This window comes from Jaculus jaculus, chromosome 3, assembly GCF_020740685.1.
Source record: "Jaculus jaculus isolate mJacJac1 chromosome 3, mJacJac1.mat.Y.cur, whole genome shotgun sequence".
NCBI classification, from domain to species: Eukaryota; Metazoa; Chordata; class Mammalia; order Rodentia; family Dipodidae; genus Jaculus; species Jaculus jaculus.
In genome coordinates, this window is record NC_059104.1 from 101,742,756 (window position 1) to 101,767,804 (window position 25,049).

The 25,049-nt window shown below is 48.1% G+C and overlaps 1 protein-coding gene across 4 annotated transcripts in view; it reads right to left on the reverse strand.

The window, feature by feature from the left end:
• Positions 1 to 25,049, reverse strand: part of Zbtb16 (zinc finger and BTB domain containing 16) — a 199,180-nt gene that overhangs the window by 89,420 nt on the left and 84,711 nt on the right. For all 4 annotated transcript variants that reach the window (XM_045145416.1, XM_045145414.1, XM_045145417.1 and 1 more), the window contains exon 3: positions 10,338 to 10,435. In XM_045145416.1, the coding sequence (XP_045001351.1) occupies positions 10,338 to 10,435 (98 nt within the window). The remainder of the gene's footprint in view (positions 1 to 10,337; positions 10,436 to 25,049) is intronic.

The window sequence follows — 25,049 nt, forward strand, 5'->3', positions numbered from 1 at the left end:
ATCAGAGAATTAACGCCAAACAATGAAGTTGAAATGCAAAGGTAAAGCTGGCTTTGCAATCAGGCATGAATGTCGGTGGAAGTCACTAGATATCATGAGCTCATTTTGTTTTTAAATCTTCAAGGTAATGGTCTGTGCGGGCCCATTACAGCAGAGGAACACTTTTGCGTATTTCATGTAAACGTTTCTTCTCAATCCCTTTTTTATTTCTTCTCACGCTTGCACACACGTGCACATACGGCATCGGGATAGAGATTCTGCCCTGCATTTTTGAGAACAGAACTGCCAATGTTGCCAACAAGGGACTATTTTCCTAGTGAAGTACCTGTCTCATCCTATCACTACCCTAGACTAGACGAGTGTGTAAGCTCCCACAGCGCAAACCCCAGACCTCTACAGATGCTTCCCATCACCTCCAGAGTCCCTTTCCCAAACCCAACACACAGGCCACAGGAGACTAGGCCTATGCCAAAATCTGAGTTAGAATTCTACTGCCCCAAGAGAACCAAAGCCACACCACTAGGCAGAGGAATCACTCAAGTCAAGCTGACTGCCTTACCAAAGTACAGCTAGCCAGTGAAAGCCAGCAAGGAGGTCAGGCTGCTACCTTGTGTCTCTGCCTGTCTGAGGGCTCCAGACCTGCCACCATCACCAAACCATGCTGAGAAGAGAATATGAAGGGCTCAGGCTCCTGTGACTGATGGTTGCTTACCAAAAGCAGGAGGAAGACTTAGTGAGAACCCTGTAGAATATAAACCCAAGGCTTGCAAATGCACTGTCCTATGTTCTCAGGGTTTCCAGTGGCCACCAGCCCAAGCATCTCCACTCATCCCCACTTCGGGGCCCTCAACCAGCAGCTCCACGTGATGGTGGAAGCCTATCTCCTGGGCATTGGCTCCTCCCTAGAGGTCTCTAATGCTGGATATTCATCATCCTTTCCTGAGGGAGAACATCCAAACTTGCATAAGTCTGGGGCCCCACCAAACCCAGATCTCTCCTAGCAGATGAACACTTTAGTTATAGGACATTCATTTATTTAACAAATACCAATCCAAGCTTCCTATGTGTCAGGGACTCTGTAGGGGACACATGGCCAGGTGCAGGGTAGCTTCTGTGTGCAGGTGTACCGTATACACCCACATAAACATGCTACAAGATGGGATGCCAAGGAGCAGAGCCCAGTGAGGATCTCGAAAAGCCTAACTCTGTTCACTTACCTGCCCATTCTCAACCCAACTTAAAAAGAAACACTAGGAAACTAAAAAGAAACACCTAGGAAGAACAGAAGCCATGCCAGAGAAGTGCCCACTCTGTCCCTGCAAGGAACCCTGTGTTGCTGGAAGCATCTGCTGGCCACATGCTTGTGAGCCCTCACTAGGTCTCTGGGCCACAGTGACATTTTGTCCCCAACTCTACCTGCTGTCCAACTCCTAAGCTATAGAACTTTCAGTGGGGAAGAGAAAGGAAGGAGATGAGGAGATGGACAGACTGACAGATGAGAGGAGGCTAGCCAACACTGATGGAGTCAAAGACAGATGAAGACACAGGAAAGAAGACAAAATCCACAGGAGTTTTGAGCAAAGACTGAGGCTGATGTGCACGCAAGGACAGGACAAAGAGGCGAAGTTAGATGAAATGCGATTAAGGAGGAAAGAGCAGAACTACCGAATAAACACGTGCAATGACAGGGACTCGGGAGTCACAACAGTAGCAGTGTGGTTAGACAGATGAGGCAGGGCCTATCTATAGGTACAGCCCTGAGTAGTGTGCCCTGGGTCCAGTCTGACTAGAGGGCTAAGGACGAGACGGCGGAGGAAAAGACAGCCGTAAAAGACAAGCACGATCCCTTCCAGCAAGGAGCTGAAGTCCAAGGGAGACAAAAAAAAAAAAAAAAAAAAAGGCCCTGGAAGTAAGAAAATGGCATTACCTCTGCAGCCCTATTATCCACTGGTCCTGAGACCAACCCAAGGCCTAGCAAAGCAGCCTGGGACCTAGGCAGACGGAAGGAGCAAGGGAGAGGAGAAGAGAGAGTGTGAGAATGAACAGCAGATAGACAGATGTCCCATCCACTCCTCGAGGGCACCATTCGTTCCGAATAGGAACGTCACCGTCTAGCTGTGCAAAGTCATGTGGCAGCAGCAAGGGGGTGTGTGCAGGAGAAGCCACTCTATTTGGGGACAGAAAAATCATTGAGAGAGCAAGGGAGACAGAAAGAGAAGGAAGGGGGTATTACATAATTTCCACTTTCTTTCCTCCACCCTTAAAGTAATGTTCTATCTGACAGGCTCCTCTCCGAGGGGGGAAAAATGACAAATCCAATCCAAAATTCAACAGCCTGTGTTCTGTTCAGAGAGCACACAGTGTACTGTACAGCCCATAAAACTCCAAACAGCCTCCAGACACTGCCGCAATCGTCCTCCATCAAAACACTTTGTCTTGCATACAAAAATAAGATACAGCGCTGAACAGAATACAAAATCAGCCCATTACAGTACGGAGAGACTGCTACTTAGCAACGAGGGGGCTCTAAAGCCTCGATGCTCTACAGGAAGCAAAATCTGTCGAGCCTGTTGGGCAAATGATAAACATTAGCAGTATTAAAAAACACAAAAGCCATGTAAATGGATAGACATAATGCAGAAACGAATTTATAGAATAAATTGGGATGGGGGGGTCGCAGAGTGGGGGAAGAAGCTGGATGGGATCCAGAGGGGTAGTTGGAATGAGCTTCCCCAAACGCTTCTTTGGCACCATATGGAGACAGAGACATGTGTACCAGGGGGTATGTGATCCCCTCTTTATAGGGGCTCTAGGTGAAGGGCTGGGAGAGAACACTCGTTAATACCATGACTTGCAAAGAACTTTCTGAACTTCTTCAGCTCAGTTGGCTGGAGGTACAGAACCCAGGCATGTATGCCCAGTGTGACAGCAAGCTGGGCAGAGGTGGAAGATTTATCTCCCTGGGCCAGCAATGCTCCTTACACCACCACGGAACCTGACACTTGATGTAAACACAACTCCTGGCCAAAAATAAATAAATAAATAAAACACCCAAACAGCAAAACCAAAAGCTCCCCATCTGGGCTGGAAAATCAGTATATTTCATCAGGTAAAGGGGAAAAATACTCTGGCTGGGAATCAGCGGCAGGGTTTCGGATCCCAGCCAAAACAGGAGCTAAAAAGCAAAGCCATATTCTTCCCCTCTCAGTGGAGGCTCTTGAGGCAGAAATTGAGACAGGGAGGGGTGGGGGGGCATGAGGAAGGGGGCAGAGTAGAAAGAGGCCGGGAAGAAATGTATTTTTCATCAGCCAGTGTATAATTTATAAACAGCATTAAACAGTTTTTGTTTTCTTTCTCCTCTCTCCCGTGTAGGGGCTTGGACTGCAGTCAAGCCTGCATTAATTTCTGCTTTGGGTACAGTGTGTTCTTGGAGACGCATCTGCAAGCGATCATAAACTCTCTGGAATGCTGGCAGAACATCCAGACCTGCCGGCAGGCCAGTGACGACACCGCTCTGGGAAAAAGTTCGGGAAGCAGGCCAAAGTCAGAGGAGGGAGAGGGAGAGCAGAAGTGTGTTCAAGAGCGAGCTGAGCGGGGAAAGTGCTTCCTTGCACTCTTGCCTCTCTCTGCCCCCGGCATGTGCGGTGGACCTCTGAGCCATCCCATCTGATTTGCAGCAAACTCCTAACTCAAGTGACCAGTGGTTGCCCACCTCTTACGGCACGTGGAGGGAGTTAGGGCCCAAAGGGAGCATGTTCCTGGGAGTTGGCAAGTTTACCCTGATGGGAGAAAGCTGGCTGACACCCACTGAAGTGGGCACAAGAGTGAAGGGACTGGCCACAGGCTCTCACATGCTGCAGATCCCGAGAAGCCATCTTTGGGCCTTAGGAGACTTTTCCAATCAGCCAAGTGGGAACCACCTCATTTTGCAGCCACGGGAAACTTGAAGGTTCTCTTGCTTTCCCAGCCTGCTCTGTCCTTAAGGACTCTGAAAGGCAAAACTAAGTGCTCCAAAAAGAAGAAAACCCTTAAAAAAGAAGAAGAAGAAGAACTGGCCAATTCACAGATCTTTGCCATCTTGATATATATATATATATATATATATATATATATATATATATATATATATATATATACACACACACACACACATATATATATATTCCTGATCATGCAGGACAAAGTATGAGAAAAGCTATCTGATTTCTGGCCCCAGCTGCTCTAGCACTTCTCCCTGCCGGAAAGATGCTCCCTGCCTGACATGATCTGCTCAGACTAGCCTAGGCTCCTGCTGGAATCAGAAACCCCATCATACAAAACCTTCATGCTTTGCACGTGCTATGAGTGTGGGGAGAAGGGCGGTCTCAGAGAGCGCTTCTCAGCCAGCCTCAGTCAGCAGCCTCTCAGCACCAGGGCAAGAGCACATGGGAAGTGCACAGAGTCCCTCACCCCCAGGGCACACCCCAGCGCAGAAGGTTCAGTTTCTCAACATGCAGCCATGCCCGAGTGTGGACTGCCTGTCTGCACCTTCTCTGGGGGTCTCGTGCATCCTATAGTCCAGCCCAGTCAACAACAAGAACCCTGCAACCCCTTCTAGTCCGGGGTGGGGGTGGAGGATGCCACTCCTTTCTCTGTATTTCAGTGGGGACAGGGGAGGAACGCAAACCATTTTGCTACTCGGGGCCTTCCACAATCTTGTCCCACCCTCCCTTCTACGCCTTGCACCCCTTCCTCTGTCCTCCACACACTCCGCCCACACTCCATGCCCACTCCCCAGCATCATGGCCCGTCCCTGTGGTCAGGCTTCCTGCATGACCCCTCCTTGTATTCAAGGTCTATACTTTCCAAATTTCTCCTAGGCTGCCTTTTCGGCACTCCGTAGATGTTCTTTCATTACAATTCTGTAATCAAACTGCTGTCTCCTACTAGGCCTAAGCTCTGCTCCATGAGGGCAGGGATTGTGCAACACTCAGTGCACACAGCTGCACACATTACCAGAGCTGCTGGTTCCAAAAATGAACATCCCCACAACAGGACCAGGCTACCTAGACACCCACACCCCAAAGAGTAAGCAGCTGTATCCAAATAGGACAGGCAGTTCTAATATGCCTATAACCCACAGTAGGGTAAGCCAAGGTGGGGAGCAGACACAGTGGGAAAGGCTAACACTGAGCAAGCTCAGAACCAGCTAAGGCCTGGTGAGACTGCTCGGCGGTTTAAGGTGCTTGCTTGCAAAGCCTCCTGGCCTGTGTTTGATTCACCAGCACTCATCTAGAGCTAGAGAAACAAAGTGGGGCATATGTCTGGAGTTTGTTTGTAGTGGAGGGAGGGCCTGGCACACCCATGCTCCCTCCCTCTATCTCTGTATCTATCTGCTTGTAAATAAATAATTAAAAAAAAAAAAAAAAGAACAAGGAGACGCAAAGAGGATCCATAGACACTTTAGGGCCTAATCCCCATGTGGGTGAAAGAAGGCTTTGGAGTCACTCTGGGCCATGGGTGGTGGCTGGGGACAGTCTTCCACTCCCTGCCACAGCCGTATACTCCAGTTTGGCAAAGCCTTTAACAGAGGTTTCCTCTCTTTCCTCTGTGAGCCATGTCTCCGATAACCAAGCCTTTCAGAGTCCCACAACCACCTCTGAAGATACAGAGCCTGGCTAGATCACCTCATTAGTTAATGAGTTAGGTTATTGTTGGTTAATTTAAACTTATTGTTATCATCAGGTATATCTCATAAACACTTGATTACTTAATGCATTCAAACAGAAATAAAAACTTCAATTAAACTGAACGCTCACTACTGGCACTTAGGGTCTTTAAAAAAAACCCTGAAAAACAAAAAGTAAGAAAGAAAGAGGAAGAGAAAAAGTGCTGCCTCTCAGAAGGGCCTTCTACAAAGAAAACTTCTAATTAAACAAATTGTCAATTTCAACACAATGAAAACTGATTTAGGAGTGTAAATTTAGTATTCCAGTCACTGAAAATAAGACCGCGCTTTGTCGATCTCCTACAGGCTCATTTCATCTGATAGGGAAATGAGGAGGAGGAGAGGAGGAAGACAAGGAAGGGAAGGGAAAGACGTGGAGGAAAGACAAGCTGGAGCAGTCTCCTTTCATAAATAACATCTCCGTGGAATTCAGTGCATCCTCTTCTGCAGAGTCGGAGCAACTCTGTTTCTCCACCCCACCCCTTCCAGATTAGAAAAAAAAAATTAATCGCATATGATGACAAACTTGGCTGAGCACTCACTGTACATACTGTACCCACAAGTGTGGCTCACAGCCAGGCCTGGCGAGGCGCCAAGACTGCAATAACAAACACAGGCAGTGCTAGCCAAGAGGGGGTGGGGCAGCCAGTGCCCGCGGGCTCAGGGAGGAAGGGAGCCCCGTGAAGCTCCGTGGCACAGAAGCAAGGGGCAGGGAAGTGACTGGCAGGACAGAAGCAACATTTAGGGAGCAACCAGGGCCCCTGCTCAGATCTGGGTGAAGTTCTCCCCAGCTTACTCCTTACAAAACAATAAATAAAATAGGAGGAAAAGGCCGCTCAGGCCCTGGAGCAACTACTGATCTTCCAGGCTCGGTGCTGTTGCTCTAACGCTTCAGCAGCCCTAACATGGGTCTGCAGTACAGGGTCTTCAAACCACAGAAGCAAGACCATCTCTGGATCTTCTGAAGCCAGTTCTAAGCCAGCCAGAGCCACAGAAGAAGACTGTCTCAAAGCAACAACAGGGGCCGGGGAGATGACTCAGTGGGTACAGGGGTTGCCACACGCACGAGGACCTGTGTCTTCTTCCCTAGCACCTACCTAAAATGCCTGGCATGGTGACTCGTGCCTGTAATCCCAGCACTGGGGAGACAGAGGTGATTCTCTTGTCTAGCCTCTTATCTTGCCCTAGGCATTTCCTGAGAACCCCTGGGGCTCCTGGCTAGCTGTCTAGCCAAATCAGTGAACAAAAGATCCAGCCTGTCTCAAAGAATGTGGTAAAGAGCAACAGAGGAAGACGCCCGATGCTGATTTCTGGCCTCCATAGACTCAGGCCCTGCACCTGCACACATGCATCTACACCATACATGTGCACATCAACAGAAGGTCTTCTATAGAGAGTTCTAGGTTCACTGGGGCTGCACAGTAAGGCCCTGTCTCAAAAAATACAACAAAAAGTCTTGGGGAAGATGGCTCCACGGTAAAGAACGTGCTGCACGCATCTATGAGTACCTGAGTTTGGATCCCCAGAGGTAACACAAAGCCAGAGCATCAGTAATCCCAGAATGCCTAGGGAAAGAAGAATCACCTGGAAGCCTGTGGCCCAGCTAGCCTGGAGAGGACAGTGGTTAACTATCAACCAGAGACCCTGCCTCAAACAAAGTGGAAGACAAGGAATGACACCCAAAGCAGTTGTCCTCTCACCTCCACAAGTGCACTGCGACACAAACAGGCTCATGTGCCCGCACATACACAAACAACAAAATGTGCCTCGAGGGTTTGAGACAGGGTCTCATGTAGCCCAGGCTTACTTCAAGCTTGCTATGTAGCTGAGGCTGGCCTGAAACTCCTCAGAATCCTGTTTCCACCTTCTAAGTGCTGGGATTACAGCCATCCACTACCACACATTGACAGAAGAGAAAATATCTTCTAAAACAACAGAGTTCTCAAGTATCTAGGGGTAAAACACTATAGGAATTTTCTAGAAGGTCTTGTACCACCAAATCACGCCTCAGATTACAAACCCCAATAAGCCTAGATCTCTGCAAGAGTGGCTGCTGTTTAACAAGAAGTGGGCCAATAGAAAGAAAACACACACACACACACACACACACACACACAAAGGAAGAAAACACACAGTGAGAGTAACGTGCAAGGGTGAATTAAAACCCACCGGAGCCGGGCGTGGTGGCACACAACTTAAATTCCAGCACTCGGGAGGCAGAGGTAGGAGGCTCACTGAGAGTTCAAGGCCATCCTGAGACTACATAGTGAATTCCAGGTCAGCTTGGGCTACAGAGAGTCCCTACCTCAACAAACAAAAGCCAATGGAGACTCAGCATACCTGCCCCATCACCAAAACATCCTTCACAAGGGCACTGAGAGAAACAAATCACTCAACGCCGTCAGCTTTCAGTGGCCAGTACATGAGTACCAACATGGAAATCTAAGAAAATACAACTCAATTCCCAAAGCTTTTGAAGCATCTGGATGAGATAATGGGACCCTACTGTGCCATCTCGGACAGGCCAGGACCACAGGGTACTGCTCCAGGAATCTGCCAGTCCACAGCAAGGTGATGCAAACTTGCTATGTTGTCAGAACTGGAGACACTAAACACGTGAACATAAGAAATCATTAGCTCTTCTTGTAGGTACACCCACCAATTCTGTGGGCATGGGTTTCACAGCAGATACACTGGCTAGTTCATACCTGCTCCCACTTCCTGAAGGAGTATGTTAGGGGCCAGAGGGTCCTGGGTGTCCTAGCAAGTTCCCAAGCCATGAAGAGTCCCTGCTATAGGAGACTAGTGAGGACCTTGATGATGTCTTGACTTGCTTATCAAACTCCCCGGATACACTGATTCATCCAACCAGTCTTTGTGGGTGCCAGGCAATGTGCTACAATGGAGACTAATCCCACACCCAAATAGCTTCCTGTTTGTTAGGGAGAGGAAAGGGAAAATGATACTTACCAATAGCCAGGCACGCACCAGATAGATTGGGAAGGATGCAATGTGAGTCGTTTGGGTTCTCGGGATAGGGCTAAACATTCCTGCTCTACAAACAAGGCCACTAAGGCTCAGAAAGGCCAAGGTCACACTGTCAGGAGTAGGTGCCCAAGTTCCTTCCATCACATCACCCTGCCTCCCAAGTAGAGGAGATAAGACAAGCCCATAAATAACTGTAACACAGAAGCAAGACTGTTTCCAAAGATAGCATCAGATGCAGAAATACGGGTGTCCAGCGGAAGGCACAACTGCTTCTGGCTGGAAATGGGAAGTGGTTGAAGACCGCATTCTGGAGAGGACCTGGGAAATCTGAAAGATGGGAGGAAGGTTCTTCCCAGCAGACAGAATGGGGTAAACAAAACCAAAGGGCTGGGAGGCGAGGAGCCTATAGAGCCATTGGGATGTGGGCTACAGCAAAGCCTCTGAGCAGAACGTACACGGCCATCCACACAACAGCGTGGAGCAAGACCAGAGCTCAGGCAGCCGACCAGGCAGCACGTGTGTGGAACTGGGTGATGTGGCCTGTCCCAGAGTGACCGCTTCATAGGTAGGGAACAGGGAAGAGGGTGTGAGCAGAAGACATTGGTCTCTAAAACATCTGCGGTCAGCCAGGGATTCACTATGGATACATGTAACGTGCATTCTGTCACCTGTCATTCCATTGCAATGGTAACAAAAATTTATATGAATTAGCAACACCTTCAGCTGACAAATTACAGAAACAGGGGTCCACAAGGTCAACTTGGCCATGGTAACGCAGCACCTGTCACAAATGAGATTTGAGCCTTCACCTTTCCAACACCAAGGCTCATGCTTGATTCACAGATGCTAAACTGCACGGAGGACCAATGTGCTTGAGGGAATATGGTGAAAGCAGAGACAGAAGTTGGCAGTCGCCTGCATGAAGGAAGAGCAAGGTCAAAAAAGAAAAGACCTCCCCTAAAAGGTTGAGTCCGTGTTGATAGGCAAGGCTATTGGAGGGAGAGAGCACAAGCCTGTCAGGGGAACCGGAGCTTCTATAAGAAAAGGCAGGGAGCCCTGATGTCACAGTGTCAGACCTGCAGAACTTTTCTCCCCACCCACAACGCTGGGGCATGCTGAGTGTCAGGGGCTTCTCCGCTTGCCACACCTCTTGGGGTACAGCAGCTTTGCCCAAGCATGAGCAAACTTATCAGCCGCCACATAGTCAACCCCGCTAGAATTGGATAAAATTAACTTGCAAAAGACAGCACGCTACAACTAGCTTTGTGTTACAACCTTTCTATATCTATTTAATTAAAGGCTCCTGTATAATGTGAACCCAATAGTCAGATTCATTAGACAGCGAGAACCCAATTCCACAACTGTTTTGCTAATGAAACCGCAGTCTGCTCTGGAAGGTAGATCGCACAGGGTGTGGGTGCCAATGATGCCCTGCGAACCCCAGGGGAGAGCATGAGGATGGGTTCCATCAATGGGCACACCCTCGGGATAGTTTCACAGCTCTCTGGACCCAGAAGGATCCAAGGGACTAGGCCCTGGCTGCCCATGGGGACATCCAGGCCACAGCAGGATCTGAGGTGGGGGTAATGATGGGCAGAGGGTAGTGGTGCCTGCACGGGGCAAGTTAGGCATCCTTGCCTACCTGAGTGAGCCAGTAAGTGCATTCTCAGTCGCAAACTATCCAGGAACCGCTTTCCGCAGAGCTCACACCCGTACGTCTTCATGCCACTGTGCAGCTTCCTGTGGGGGAGAGGAGAAGATAGGTTGCTGCTGCTCCGGCTGGACAGAAGGCAGACCCACCCCAACCTTGTGTGCCTGCAGTCATTCTCCTGACAGGAAAACGTGGAGAGGGGAGAGGGCCCAGCACTGATGTGAGCCTCATCTCACAGGGCCCTTGATCCTGGGACAGCTGCCATGGCCCCCTATGCCCACAGACTGCTGGATGCATTCCTCATCTTATTCCTGGAGGAGCAGGGCACTTCCTACCACTTTACATTCTGATACACAGACCCAGAAAAAGTTGGATCCAATTTCAGGGGAAGGAAGGATGTAGCTCCTGGGACAGCTGGATAGACACGGGCTCACTGTCAAATTAGCACAGGTCACAGACGGGGCCTTTCTGCCTCCCGTGGGGCAGCACAGTGCCTGCCCCTGGGCTCCCACCACCCATCTGCACCCTGCCCCTTTCCCATCTCCAGCCCTCAGTACGGGGACTGGCACTGACGAGGGTACAGGGTCCGAAAAAGCCCACGAATGAACTGTCTATGGACATGGATGTGCCTCTCCCAGGATTCATAGATGTTCTGAGACCAGTGGACTTCCCCTACAACCTGGCTCTCAAGGCCTATCCCCGGTAGATACATCAATCTAGAATGTAAGGTGGTAGAGGAGGTGCATTAGTGTCTCCAAGTGCTTCCATACATACTCTCCTCAGCCACCACTAAGATGCTACGGGGTAGGCTGGGCTATATGATCACCCTGGCAACAGCTAGTCACAGGCCCCACACCAGTGCTTCCTCCAATCGTAACTCCCCAGTGAGGCTTTTTCAGTCAGACCTCTTGCAATGAAACTGGTAAGACACAAGCAACCCAATGGACCAGGAAGCAGGAAACAGCGCTCTGAGCTGCCTCTACTGGTCCCTAAACATCAACTTTTCCTTCCATCCACACTCCTATTCCCAAGTCCCAATGGCCACTATAGGATCCAGGACCCAGGACCCAGGACCCAGCCACCACCCCTGCTCCAGTCTCTGCACCTTCCCTGCCATTTCCCCTGAGGTCTGGGACAGGCAGTGGCAGCCAGAGGCAGGAATAAGTGGGGGGTGGGCAGACAGGAGAATGTAGGCTCACTGAGAGCCAACAGCCTACTGCAATCACAATGCTGGTATGCTCAGACCACGATTAAAGGCTGCTGGCTGACACCTGTTAAAACTGCAGATGTGGGGCTGGGGAGATGGCTTAGCGGTTAAGCGCTTGCCTGTGAAGCCTAAGGACCCCGGTTCAAGGCTCGGTTCCCCAGGTCCCACGTTAGCCAGATGCACAAGGGGGCGCACGCGTCTGGAGTTCGTTTGCAGTGGCTGGAAGCCCTGGCGCGCCCATTCTCTCTCTCCCCCTCTATCTGTCTTTCTCTCTGTGTCTGTCACTCTCAAATAAATAAATAAACAAAAATTTAAAAAAAAATAAAAAATTTAAAAAAAACTGCAGAGGTGGAGGGGGTGGGTGCTATGCAGTGCCCAGATCGTGAAAGGGATACCCAGCCACCCACTGCAACCAACTTCTAGATCTCAGAAATAAACCTAAACCACCTTTATAGCCCAGCCTGTGGGCCACCGTGGCATGAGGACAGTGTCCAAATGCAATGTGTGTGCAGCCTTCTGAGAGGGATCGCGTACAGCTCTCTTCATAGAATTCCTTCTCTGCCACATTGTTTTGTTTGCTGCTTTCCCTTTTCCCTTGCCCAAGACGAATGATTTCCCAAGCACAGACACATAAACAACTCACGCTCGCGCTCATCCACCACGCTGCAGGGCGCCCCTCCCCCGTTGTCTCACTCCTGGCCACAGCTGATCCATCCACATTGAGAAATAGTAACAGGACAGAACATTTTCACGGAACATTCTTTACTCTGAATCCATTTCACCATGCTGGGCACTGGAGCACGTATGTCCTAATAGTGTTTGGGGGCAAAGTGTGTTTTTAAATACACACCCAGGTATGTGGCACACACGCAGCAGTGGAGCGTTTCTGTCCTCTGCCTAGGCATGACGGATGTTTGCTTTTCTAAAGACTGTTTTACAGAGCGGCAAAGTCCCCACTCACGAGGAGCTTCACAGGTGAAGATATGGGGGTGGCAACAGAGAGTCCAACTGATTTTCAACCTTTTTAAAATTTTCAATATTTTACCTTTATTTATTTGAGAGATGAAAGAGAAAGAGAGCGAGAGTGAGAGAGAGAGAGAGAGAGAGGCAGATAGACACACAGAGAGAATAGGCATACCAGGGCCTCTAGACATTGCAAACAAATTCCAGACTTATGTGCTACCTTGTGCAGCTAGCTTATGTGGGTCCTGGGGAATCAAACCTGGGTCTTTTGGCTTTGCTGGCAAATTCTTTAACTGATAAGCCATTTCTCCAGCCCACACCCTTTTCTTCACCGGTGATTAGCTAGTTTTGCTCACCTGTAGGGGAAGGGCTGTCAGGAGGAACAAGAGGCCAGAAATACATTTGGATTTGTTTTTAAAGAGAACTCTGGAATGACTAGGCTCCCAACTTGGGGCACACACCTTTTGGGTGCCCATCTCCTCTCTCTGGAGTTCCAGATAAACCTCTCACTCTGATGAGCACTCTTAAGTAATGTCATTGTCCTTCCCCTAGATGTGAAGGGATCTGCTTAGTAATTGTTGAAAGTGTTTCTTCTTCCAGTTGCCAACCAGACTAGCTCAGTGTGAGAAGTGACAAATGTCTGCCCTTTCCCTTTGTGGTAGCAGGCAGGGCCCAAGGAAGAGTGCCCAGCAAGCAGCTGTAAAACCTAGACCCTCATCCTTGCTTGACCACTAAGTAATTTGAAGACCTTGAGAAAATAATGTGTCATAATTTCTCCATTCTTTCTGATTTGCAAACAGATAGAGATTATATCTAAAATTTCAGATAGAAATAAAGTTCAATTATTCAAAAGTGTTACCCATATCTTTGAGCCTAGCTTACAAAGAGTTCTCCATTAGGCCTTATGAGCTAGGCCTGACTTGTCAATGTCTATTGTGGTATGTCCTCAGACACACTGGTTATCAGACCAAGATAACTCTAGACCCATCCTAGCAAATTATTCATTTTAAAACCTTCTATTTCAGAGAATCTTGCTATCCTCCTTAACTCACTGGTTATCTGTTAGCCAAGGAAAACTTCTAGAACTCATCAGGAACCTTCCCTCAGAACCACTCGGTTGCTACGCATTTCCCAGTCTTTAGAGATAAGGGTGTCTTGGCCAGTTCTCAGGGTAGGGACACTGCCCTGAAACTGACCCACTAACTCAGTGCCCTCCACAGGTTCCCAGAGATGAGTGTGGCTCCCACGTGAGTCCACATGTCAAGCAAGGAATAAAGGTCACAACCCCCTGGCAAGGAGAACCAGGCACAGCACATGAAACTCAGAAGAGAGGGCAAGGGGACGGTCTCACGGGCCGGCCTGGGAGTTCAACAGAGCCGTGCGCAAGCTGTGCCTTCCTTCTACTACTGTCCGCAGAGCAAGGGAGGAAGAGTCGAGACAAGAAGAGACTTCTACTTCCAAACAGAAAAGAAACGAGTGCCTTCCGTGGGTCTGGCCACAAAAGTAGACCACAAGAGCTATCACAAGAGGCTTTGTGGAAACAGAATTCCAACTGGTTCTAGACCAAAAGTCCCATCCATCCCTTGTTAGAGCACAACTCCTCACAACCACTGCCACCCTCTGCAGAAAGTTGGACCAAGATGGAAATTCTGTTTACTTCTGCCTCCTACCACACTCAACACATCTCCCCAGTCTGGTCCTTTTCTCACAAGGTCTAATTTCTCATGCTACCACGAAGGGAAAGGCTGCCAGCCTGTACTGTGACACAGAAAAGGAAGATATTTTTGTATGTCTTAGTTGGTGATGGAGTCCCCCCTGCACTCTATTTTCTGAGAGGAAGGCATATTGCTGACCACTGTCTAGAAAATAACCTGGTAGTAAGGCCCAAGCCAATGCATCCTATACTCAGTGGAGGTTCCCCTAAACCCATATGCTTCAACTGTCCTCTCCTCTGATGGTGACCCATCTCAGACAACACCAACCCTGATAGGTAAACTCATCACGCATAAAATAGATGTCCACTTATGTCCAAGATGACACAGTACATCTAACACAGTTTCTATATTTTCAAAAAAGCAGAATACTTTTGAGAAATCTGAATCTTTTAACAAGTGAAGAAAAAAAGGACCCATTTCTTCTCATCAGTTCTGAACTACACAGCATTTGCAAATAAAACCACAGTGTGGAGCCACTTATGTGCTGCACTGCTAAAGGTGTTTGTCTCATTTGGATTATCAACTCTCCAATGACAGAAGCCAGGTGGATATTCCCTTTGCTTTACAAGGCCTGGTTTAAAAGGGATTGTTCAAGGCTGCTGAAGAAACTTGTCTAGGGGCAGGGGAGATGGCTCAATGGGTAAGAGCACTTACTCTGCAAGCCTTGATGGCTTGATTCACTCTGACTTTGATTCACCAGCTCCCATTTAAACAGATGGGCATGACTATCCATGTCTATAACCCCAGTACTATGGGGAACAGAGACTAAAGAATCACTGGGGCTTGCTGGTTAGCCAGTCTGATGAAAGACAAAAATGGCTACCCTGGGTTCAGTGAGAGACTCTGTCTCAAGGAAACATGTGGATGCATGAAAACTCTTCTGGCCTCTGGAAGTGCCTCTGCACATACACACCACATATGCATACACATACACACACACGCCCCCACACACGAGTGGGGAGAAACCCTTCTAGGTAAAGTGGAGTGCTATGTAATCCTTGGCTTGCTAATGATGTTGTTCCAAGTATAACCACTTCTTAGGCAGGCCCAGTCCAGATTCAGACTGAGAACCAGGACAACTATGGCTCCTGAAGTCCACACAAGAAAGGACAATGGTGAGCTAGGAAAGAGCTCAACCAGTGTAGTACTTGCCTAGCAAACATGACAACTTGATCTTGATTCCCCTAACCTATATAAAGATGTCAGGTGTGGTGTCACAGACTTACGGTCCCAGCACTGGTATGTGGAGACAGGTGGATGTCGGGAGCTCACTGGCCAGCCAATCCAGTTAAATGGCTGAGCTCCAGGTTGATGAGATGACAGAAAAACAAAGGTGGACTGTGGAGATGGTCCAGTCAGTCAAGCGCTCATTTGTTTCATAAGCATGAGGACCTGAGTTCAGTCCCCACAACCCATGAATAATGCCATGTGTGGTGGCACACCCATTGCTGGGGAGGCAGAGATAGGTCTCCCTGGCCAGCTCGCCTAGCTCCAGGCCAATGAAAACAGTGGATGGCATTCATGGGAGTGACATTTGAAGTCATCCCCAACCTCTGCTTATACACGCACCCACACATACATGAAAATGCACACATATACATACACATAAGCACAAAATTATAACTAGTTATGTGCAAGTTAAAAACATTTTTATTTTAAAATGGATTCCATTCATGACACCGGAGGTTGTCCTTTGGCCTCCACACACACTTGCACACACAGGAACACATGCATGAGCACACGCATGCATTAAATAGCGGGGTGAAGATCTGTGGCAGGTTCCTGGTAGCATGAAGACTGAGAGACAGACCAACTTCACATCCTCAGGACTTGCCTCTATTAATACCAGCCCATCTGGGGGCAGAAACAGAAGTATGAGTGACACAGGGGGAGACCCATAGGAACCCAAGTTCCACCCTCCCTACCTCAGTCCCCAGAGAACGTTCTCCAACTGTTGCTCCGTAAGGGCACCGTCTATGCCTGCCCTCTGCAGAAGCAGCAACTCAATCTGCTTCTATCCCATGCAGCCAAGGATAGAAGATACTAGAACATTATATCCCAGAAGCCAAGAGGAAAGGCCAGTAGCATGGGCTGCTGGGGAGGGGGGGAAGGGGGCTCAAGGCCCCACACTGCCAATGCCTCGTTTTTTCCCCCCTAAGTTCCTCCCCTCTGTACAGAAATAAATGGCAAAGTCTGGGCACACCCACAAGCAGGGAAGGAGTTTTAAAGAAAAAATTCTCAGTTCTAAAAGCCCCAGGGCTGTGCTCCCTTAGTAGGCCACCAGGAAGCTGAAGTTGTCTGACCTATAGGTTTTGCTAAATGGACTAGGACAGGGAACTAGAAACTTGGGAAGGCAAATGGGTGGGAACGTCATAGCTGGACCACATAATAATGTTGTCCTTGTTTCCAGCCTAACTATGAACTAACTCAGGCCAGGCCAGTGCAGCTCAGAAGGCCCTTGCAGCTCACTCTGAGCTTGATCAGAGGCTACTCCACAGGTAGGATCTTCTCAGTGCTTTGTAGCTTTGCCTTTCTTTTATTTATTTTTTTTTGGTTTGCTTGTTTTTGGTAGTGTTGGACATTGAGCCTAGGGCCCCACGCATGGTACGTAGGCACACTACCATGGAGCTTTGGCCTCCTACTCTCATTTTGACATGGGATCTCACTATGTTAGCAGGCTGGCCTTGAACACATTTTATGATCCAGGCAAGCCTCGAAATGCAGTCCTCTTGCTACAGGCCTGTACCACCAGGCCCAGCTAGGGCTTTTGTCAGGTGTCTAGCAGCAATCTTACTCCTTGGCACCACTATTACAGTTGCAGTCAGTTTTACCTTGCTGGTAGAAATCACCTGACCCAGAGCTGATTATGGAGAAAAGGGTTTATTCTGGCTTACAGATTTGAGGGGAAGCTCCACAAGGGCAGGGGTAAACAATAGCATGAGAAGAGGGTGGACATCATGCCCTGGCCAACAGAAAGTGGACAGCAGGAAGAGGAGAATGTGCCAAGCACTGGCAACCCCCAACAATACACTGCCTCCAGGAGGCTTTAATTTCCAATTGCCATCAGCTGGGGAGACTGGCATTCAGAAGACCTAAGTTTATGGGGGACGCCTGAATCCAACCATCACAATCCCTTTGGCCATGGATCTGCCTCACTCCATGCCTCTTAGGTACTCTTAAATGGATACAGCAGCTTCTGTGAGATCTAGACCAAGGTGTAAATGACCTGTTTTCTCAAAAGCCTGCAGTCTACCTGTGCAGTAACCTTCTCCAAGGTGCTCTATTTACCAGGGAAAGCCAGCTCCATGTAAACCTGATGGGCCTTTCTGAAAAGGGACCTGGCCAAGGAGCAGTGAAACCTGGCCATGTCTCCCACTGTGAGGACAGCACGAGCTTTTCCAAGGCTTCTAGTCTCAAGAGCAACTGGCTCCCAGCTCAGCTGTAAAACCACCTAGCTACGCTCACTTACCTTTCCAAATAGGAAGAGACTCCAGTCTGGGGATTCCTTGTCTCCCTTAAACTCTTGGTTTTGTTGTTGTTGTTGTTGTTTGTTTTTGTAACTCCAATGCCCACTGACCCCTTAGTTCAAATAAGTCAAAGATCAACTAGTCAATAGCATTCTGAGAAAATGATGAAAGAAAGTTTTGAACTATCATGGATTTCTTCACAAAAAAGCAACTTTTAGAAGATGCCAGGACGTTTTCCAAACTCAGTCCAACCACTTGCATTATCCACCTATTTGGTGCCATTTTGTTTTGTTTTAGGTTTTTTTTTTTTTAAAAGATTTTATTTATTTATTTATTTATTTGAGAGAGAGAGAGGACTAAGAGAGAGAATGGGCACACTAGGGCCTCCAGCCACCGCAAACAAACTCCAGATGCATGTGCCACCTCGTGCATCTGGCCTGCATGGGTACTGGTGAACCAAACCTGGATCCTTAGGATATGCAAGCAAGTGCCTTAATGGCTAAGCCAACTCTTAAGCCCTATGTCTTAGCATTAGGGTTTGTTTTTGAGATAGGCTCTTGGCTACGTGTCACCAACAATTCACTCTGCAGCTCAGCTTTGGCTTCAAAGTCATGATCCTCCTGAGTGCTGAGAGTACAGAAACATGTCACCACACCCACTTTCTACATGTTTCTCTGTGGGAAAGGAAAACTCTGACCAGGTAGTTCCACCCTAAGCCAGAGCAGGTTATTCACAGGGCCTGTGAAACACTCAGGGAATGTTCCCTACCTTCTAAGGGTGACATGAGATCTCCCCAAAGAACGAATTTTAATGCCACCAACAGTATCATTTTCCAGGCTGGGAAGGCTATTAGTCATACCCAGTGTCATTCTCCTTACATATGGGATTCAAGACTAAGCCATCCTTAAGTTCCTTAGAGCTCAAAGCCCCTTGCTGATGGGAACAATGCCTGCCTCTCCACCTTCAGTGCCCTCAGGGGAGTCAAGCGGCCAGAGAGATAGGGGAGGAGCTGCTCCTAGTCAGGTGATCTTCAGCCACCTTAAAATGGGACACCTGGCCACGGACATGACATGCAGTCCTGCAGCTGCCTGTAGCCCTGAGCCTCAGGGGAGGAAAAACTAGTTCCAATCTCAGCTAGGGAATGGGTCACTTTCATTTTCTCAAGACGTAAGGCAAATTATCCTTTTACTCACTTTTTTTTTAATGTTGAGATTAGACAGTCATTTGACAAGCTGCGAATGCTTAGCTGGTATTACCACAAATTATCCTTCTAGCAATAGAGTTCGCGGCTCTCTGACTAGTCAATATTAATAAACATTACCCAATGCTTTTACAACACAATTTATTTTTTAATATAGCTCTTTATGTATGCCATAAAGTAAATATACCAATAAAAGCCAAGGATTTCAAAGAGCAGATTAAAAAAAAAACAGCCAAGAACTAACTGAGCGCTAGTTAACACCTTCTGTACTGCAAGTTTGCAGGGCCTGGGGATGTAAACCTATAAATAGAGAACTGGCTGACCATTTGGTTGATTTGGAGTCTTCAAGGAAAGGTAAGACATGCCAAAGAAGCCATGCTTTCTCAACAGTCATCCAGGAGGTATGAGCTGTTGACCAGACACATATGTACCTACATCACCCTGGCCTGGGAGAGGAGATCTGGTTTTCCCCCCTCTGCTGATAACCAGCTAATATGTCTTAGTGCTCCAGATGGCACTCTGCACCTTTGCAGCCAGGCAAGGATGGAGCCAGGTGATCTCTTAGGGTTTTTTCCAAATCTACTTCACAGATTAAAAGGCTGGAAGTCTGGGTTAGGTGGACTCTAGTTCCTTCATGTAGGGCCCACACCATACTCTTCCTCTCAGTCCCCATCACTGAGCCCAGAAATATGAGGAGTGTTATTTTAAATGACTGGGCAAACAAAACTAAAAGGAATTTGAAGAGAAAACTCCACTCTCCTTCAACACATTTGTGTGCTACCGCATAGAGGCAGTTGTGTCCGTTGTCCCAAAGAGAACCCTGCCAGGAAGAAAGCCAGGTATCCTGCCTTGACCTGAGACAGAGGCCAATCTGGTGGTAACAGCAGAATGGAAGGAACCATGCTAAGTTTTGAGTAAATGAGGAATGACAATGGCCACACCAAGAGCAGTAACTTCTGATAAAGTCACTGCTGGGTTGTAACCTGATGTCAGAAGCCAGGTGTGTTGGCTCACACTTCTAATCAAGGACAGTCTGGGATACACATTGGATTCTCAGGCCAGACCAGCTTGAGCTACAAAGTCAGAAGGAAGAAGGGAGGGAGGAAGAAGAGGAGAGAGGAAGGGAGGGGAGGAAGAAGAGAGGAAGGGAAGGAAGAAGGGAGGGAGGGAAGGACGGAATGTGATGTCAGAGAGGACAAGGAGCCATGTGATCTCCCTGTGCAACTGCTCCCAGCAGCTGAGCACCAGGAGGCCTAGGCTTATAGCTATTACGTAACCCTTCCTTTGTTTTAAAATACCGAGTCCTCCCAAGTCATTTATTTGAAATATCTCTATCAACAAATTTCACCAAGAACAAAAGTTTTTCATTTGGGCACTGGGCTGTGGGATGATCTTATCACACACAATCACATACAGTCTCTTTCAACAAGGTCTTAGTGTGCTTATCTGCGAGGTTGCTGGTAGCCAAATATGATTGAAATGTTCTATTTATGCTCACTGGATTAAGGAGATGTTGCAACACTGCACAAAACCTGGCAGATGTAAGCAAGGTATTACAGGCCAGCAGTTAAGATCTGAAGGGGAAGGATCAATACACACTTTTGTAGTTTTCTTTCTTCTAACAAAACAGAAAAGTTGTGCCTTTAGAAAAGAGAAGAGGGAAAATAGTAAAAATGCCTCAAGATTTATAGCTTCTCTGAACTTTTTCCAAATCCAAAACAGGGCACCATGATGCATGCTTGATGATGTCAGCCCAGGGGAAACAAAAATAAATCCAAAATATTCATGCCAGATCTCCACAGGCCCTATAAGGGAATCAAACTATGGTTATGGATGAGCAGGGAGTGATATATTTTCTCGCTCTCTCTCCCATAAAAGGGTTTTCACCAGCACAGATAGCCAATTTCTGTGAAAACAGCTTTCACAAAGCTACAGAGGGGCTGAGGAGACAGCCCGGTGGCTCAGTACCTGCCTCACAAGCAGGAATTTGATCTCTAGAACCTCCATGAAAGGTTGTGCGTGACAGTACATGCCTGTCACCCCAGCGCTGCACAGGCAGAGACAGGAGGCTCTTTGGGGCTCACTGGCCAGTCAGTCTAGCCTAATCAGTGAGCTCCAGTCCAATGAGAGTCCCTTTCTCAAAAAGAAGTGGACAGCATTCCTGAGAATAACACTTGAGGTTGTTCTCTGGACTCCATACACACATGCATACATGTGCATGTAGAGCCACACACATGTGCCCATACACATACAAACATGTACCCATCCACATATAAATACACACACACACACACACACACCCCTAAAAACCCCACAAACTTTTCCATGATCTTCCTATGTTGCATGGGCATGTGGAGAGGATGTCGGCCTCCTGGCGATCAGGAATCATTTTCATGTTTCTACTTTAGCCAGGAAGTCCAGAAGCTTCACAGACTAGGCAGACAAACTCCACTGTGAGATGGTTGAGGATCACTGAGGCCTATTACAGCCCTAAGAAACACATGCCTTGGGAATGAAACCATTCTGAAACCCTTTTTAATGTATATTGCCTCATTCTTTCTGCTTTAGTACACTGAAAATTAAATTACTTTTCTATGAGGATTCTGAGCTTGGAAACCCATCACTCTCAATGTCAATTATGAACACAAGAGAGGAGAGGGGCAGATCACCTGTAAAAACACCAAATCACATGATGAAGATCACTATCATTTTAATAAAGAGAGGGGGGCAGAAATAGTTGCCTTTTTCAAACTGGTTCACTTTTCCTTTCTTCTTGAACAATGAGTTAAAAATCATGTTAACTAAAGTTATATAGTAACATGGGTGATATTCAAGGGGCTTCCTGAGAATCACCTCAACCCATCGATCAGGCTGGGATGGAGCTTGAAGCCCCCATTTTATGGAGGAGGAAACTAAGACTCAGTGTGTTACTTTCTTATGTGAGCAGGCAGACGTCTCTGGAATGCTCAACAAAGGATTCATTGTCACACGTAGCTCCCCAAGGAAGGGCTACATGTCTCCCTGCAATGTCCACCCTGAGCCCACGGCAAGCTTCTCCCCACAAAGAGGACAGGAAAACCACAGCTAGAAAAGGCACACTGAGAACTGCCTGGGACTTACTCAACCACATGGGACAGAAACAGGTGCAGAGAGGCCTCAAGAAACACAGTGAGCTGAACAGCAGCACGCAGAGCCCATGGCAGGCTGGGGCTCGGGAGGACTTTGGAAACTCCTTCAGGCAGGCCTGATGACGCGCTCTCCACTGCTCTCCGCTCTGTATCTGCCGGGCACCTACTATGTGCCAGCCTGCAGGTAAGTCAGCCTGGGTATCTTGGGCCACATCCAAGGTAGCGTCTATCCATCAACACTACCCCATTACTGTGCCTCACTTGTCTCCTTTGCAGCCCCTGACACTACGTGCAGGCACACAATGGGTATTTGCTAGCATCCTCTGTCTCTTCGGAGAGCCATCCACTGTCAGTCTGCCAGGGTGCCTGGGATACAGCAGGCATTCAGGAAGTTGTTGTTTTTTTCTTTAAATAACAGCTTCATTGAGATATTATTCATATTCCCACAATCTACCCTTTTAATGCGTACCATCAAGAGATTTTTTAGTACATTCCCAGAATTATATCTACAGTCATTTTCATCCCCTACAAACACACCTTCCAGGTCCATTAGCAGTCATTCTCGCTCTGCTCAGGCTCCAGTCCCTGGCAGCCACTCATCTGTCTTCCTCCACGGATTTGTCTGTTATAAGCATTCCCTATAAATGGAAGTCATACAATGTGTACCCTTTCGGAGCTGACTTTTCATGCCATACCCCCACTGTGCATTTATCAGTTGATGGGCATTCAACTGTTTCAACCCTTTGGCTGTTACATAGAATGTCACCATGAGCATTCATGTGCCACTTCTGCCTGTGGATGTGTGTTTCACTTCTGTGTGGTGTACACCTAGAAATGGGGTGGTTGGGTCATGTGGGCCTGCTCCACTTAACCTGCTAAGGAACTGCAAGACAGCCTTCCAAGGCAGCTGCACCATTCCCCCTTCCCATCAGCAGCGTCTGAGGCTTCCAATTTCTCAATACATTTTTAGACTAAATGAATAAATGAATGAAGAGTGCTTCTGCCACAAAAGCAGCAGAGAAAGGACACTGTTCCAAGGCTCTCCTGATAATCTGGTTCTTTGCCTTCAGAGGGGACATGCCACACTTACGTTGAACAGGGCCCCCCCAAGAATGCTATTCATGTTGAGGTCACTTTAGAGAGAGAATTAGATGTTGAAAAATGCAGAAAAGAAAGAAACCAGATCACTCAGCGTTTCACATCTGTGATCTCGGGCCCTGCCGTCTACTGATGTCCGCACTCAGTCGTTTCGCAATGCACACTCCTTTAGGAGAGTCCACTGACAGACAGGAGGCGAGACCCCACTCAAGTACAACTGACTTTGGCTTGGTCAGCATGAGAGGAAAGTGTGATTTCATAGCCATGCTGTCTCTCTTGAGAAGTTTGAAAATAGACTTAACAATACTCAAAAATGGGCTGGAGAGTTGGCTTAGTGGTTAAGCACTTGCCTGTGAAGCCTAAGGACCCTGGTTCAAGGCTCGATTCCCCAGGACCCACATAAGCGGGATGCACAAGGGGGCGCATGCGTTTGGAGTTCATTTGCAGTGGCTGGAGGCCCTGGCGTGCCCACTCTCTCTCTCTCTCTATCTGCCTCTTTCTCTCTCTGTCTGTCGCTCTCAAATAAATAAATAAAAATTTTAAAAAATTAAAAAAATAATAATATTCAAAAATTACAAAGGGAAGGGGAAGGAATTATCATGGTTTATTGTCTGTAAATTTGGAAGTTGTCAATTAAAAAAAATTATAATGCACAGGACTAGGGGTGATGTCAATAGTCGAGCACTAACCCAGCATGCACAAGACCCTGGATCCAATCCCCAGCGCATCTCCCCCCCACCCCTCGCATACACACACACACACACACACACACACACATACACACACACACCTAAAGAATGTGCAAACAAAAACATCCCTGGCAAACTCTAGAAGAATGACCCACAGAGCCGGAAGGTAACTACAAGATGGGTCAGCCACGCGAAGCTCGTCCTCTCTGCCTAAGCTTGTCTGCGTGGTCCCGGAGCCCCAGGACAGGCGGCTCCGAGCAGCTTTACTCGGGTCCCCTAAACTTCTTTTCTCCCTTTCCTCTTTCAGTACAAGAAGGCAGCTGGTTCCCTCTCTGTACTGACTCCTTGCAAAGCACAAACAAAGGCTGGGAGGGAGCAAGGCCCTCTGCAAGCCACAGGTAATTAAACAGCCTGTGAGTGCCCCGGCAGAAAGCACTTCAAAGAGCCAGTAATTCCAGCAATGGCCAGTCAAGACTGTGTGGTGTAAAAATTATGAGTTTTCCCCACGGGGAGCTCTGTGTGAAAAGGACAGGGGTTGGTGGCAACGGGAGGGTGAGCCACACAGGCAAGGTTGACAATTGGTGTCCATGCCCAGGGTACACAGGACCGTGCATGCGTGTGTGTGTGTGTGTGTGTGTGTGTGTGTGTGGCATGCACCATGTGAGTCACAGAATGGAGGCTGTGTGTATGCGTGTGTGAGCGAGCTCACATTTATTAGTGCAGAGAAGGTCCAAGCGTGTGGGCAGAGATAAAAAGAAACATAAAATAAAAGCAACAAATACGCATCCTCTTCCCCGCTGGGCCTTGTTTTCATGGAGAAAAGTACCAGGCAACTTGCATGCTCCTCTGCCTTCTAACTTATCAGGCTGCTGAGCCCAGAGGCGGGCAATGTGTTCAGCCCAGGGCTCGGCCCAGTGAGCAGAGCAGCGCGGCCAGAGCACAGCGGCCGAGAGCTAAGCTGCCCTGGAACGGCCCGCCACGCTTTCTCCCAGCAGGATGCACACCAGCTCTGTTATCTTGAAAGAGAAGACGAAGAAGAGGAAGATTCTTAACCTTGACTCAGACTGCATTCACTAAGTCCCGTGTGCTGCCGGCCTGGTGTCCTGTGTTCTGTGCAGTGATAGGCACTGGGGCCCTCTGAGACCCAGAGCTCAGGATGTGGCTTGTTAGCAGGGACCTAGGTTCAAGTTTTAGCACTCCAAAAAAAAAATAATAATAATAAGTTTATTGCTTGT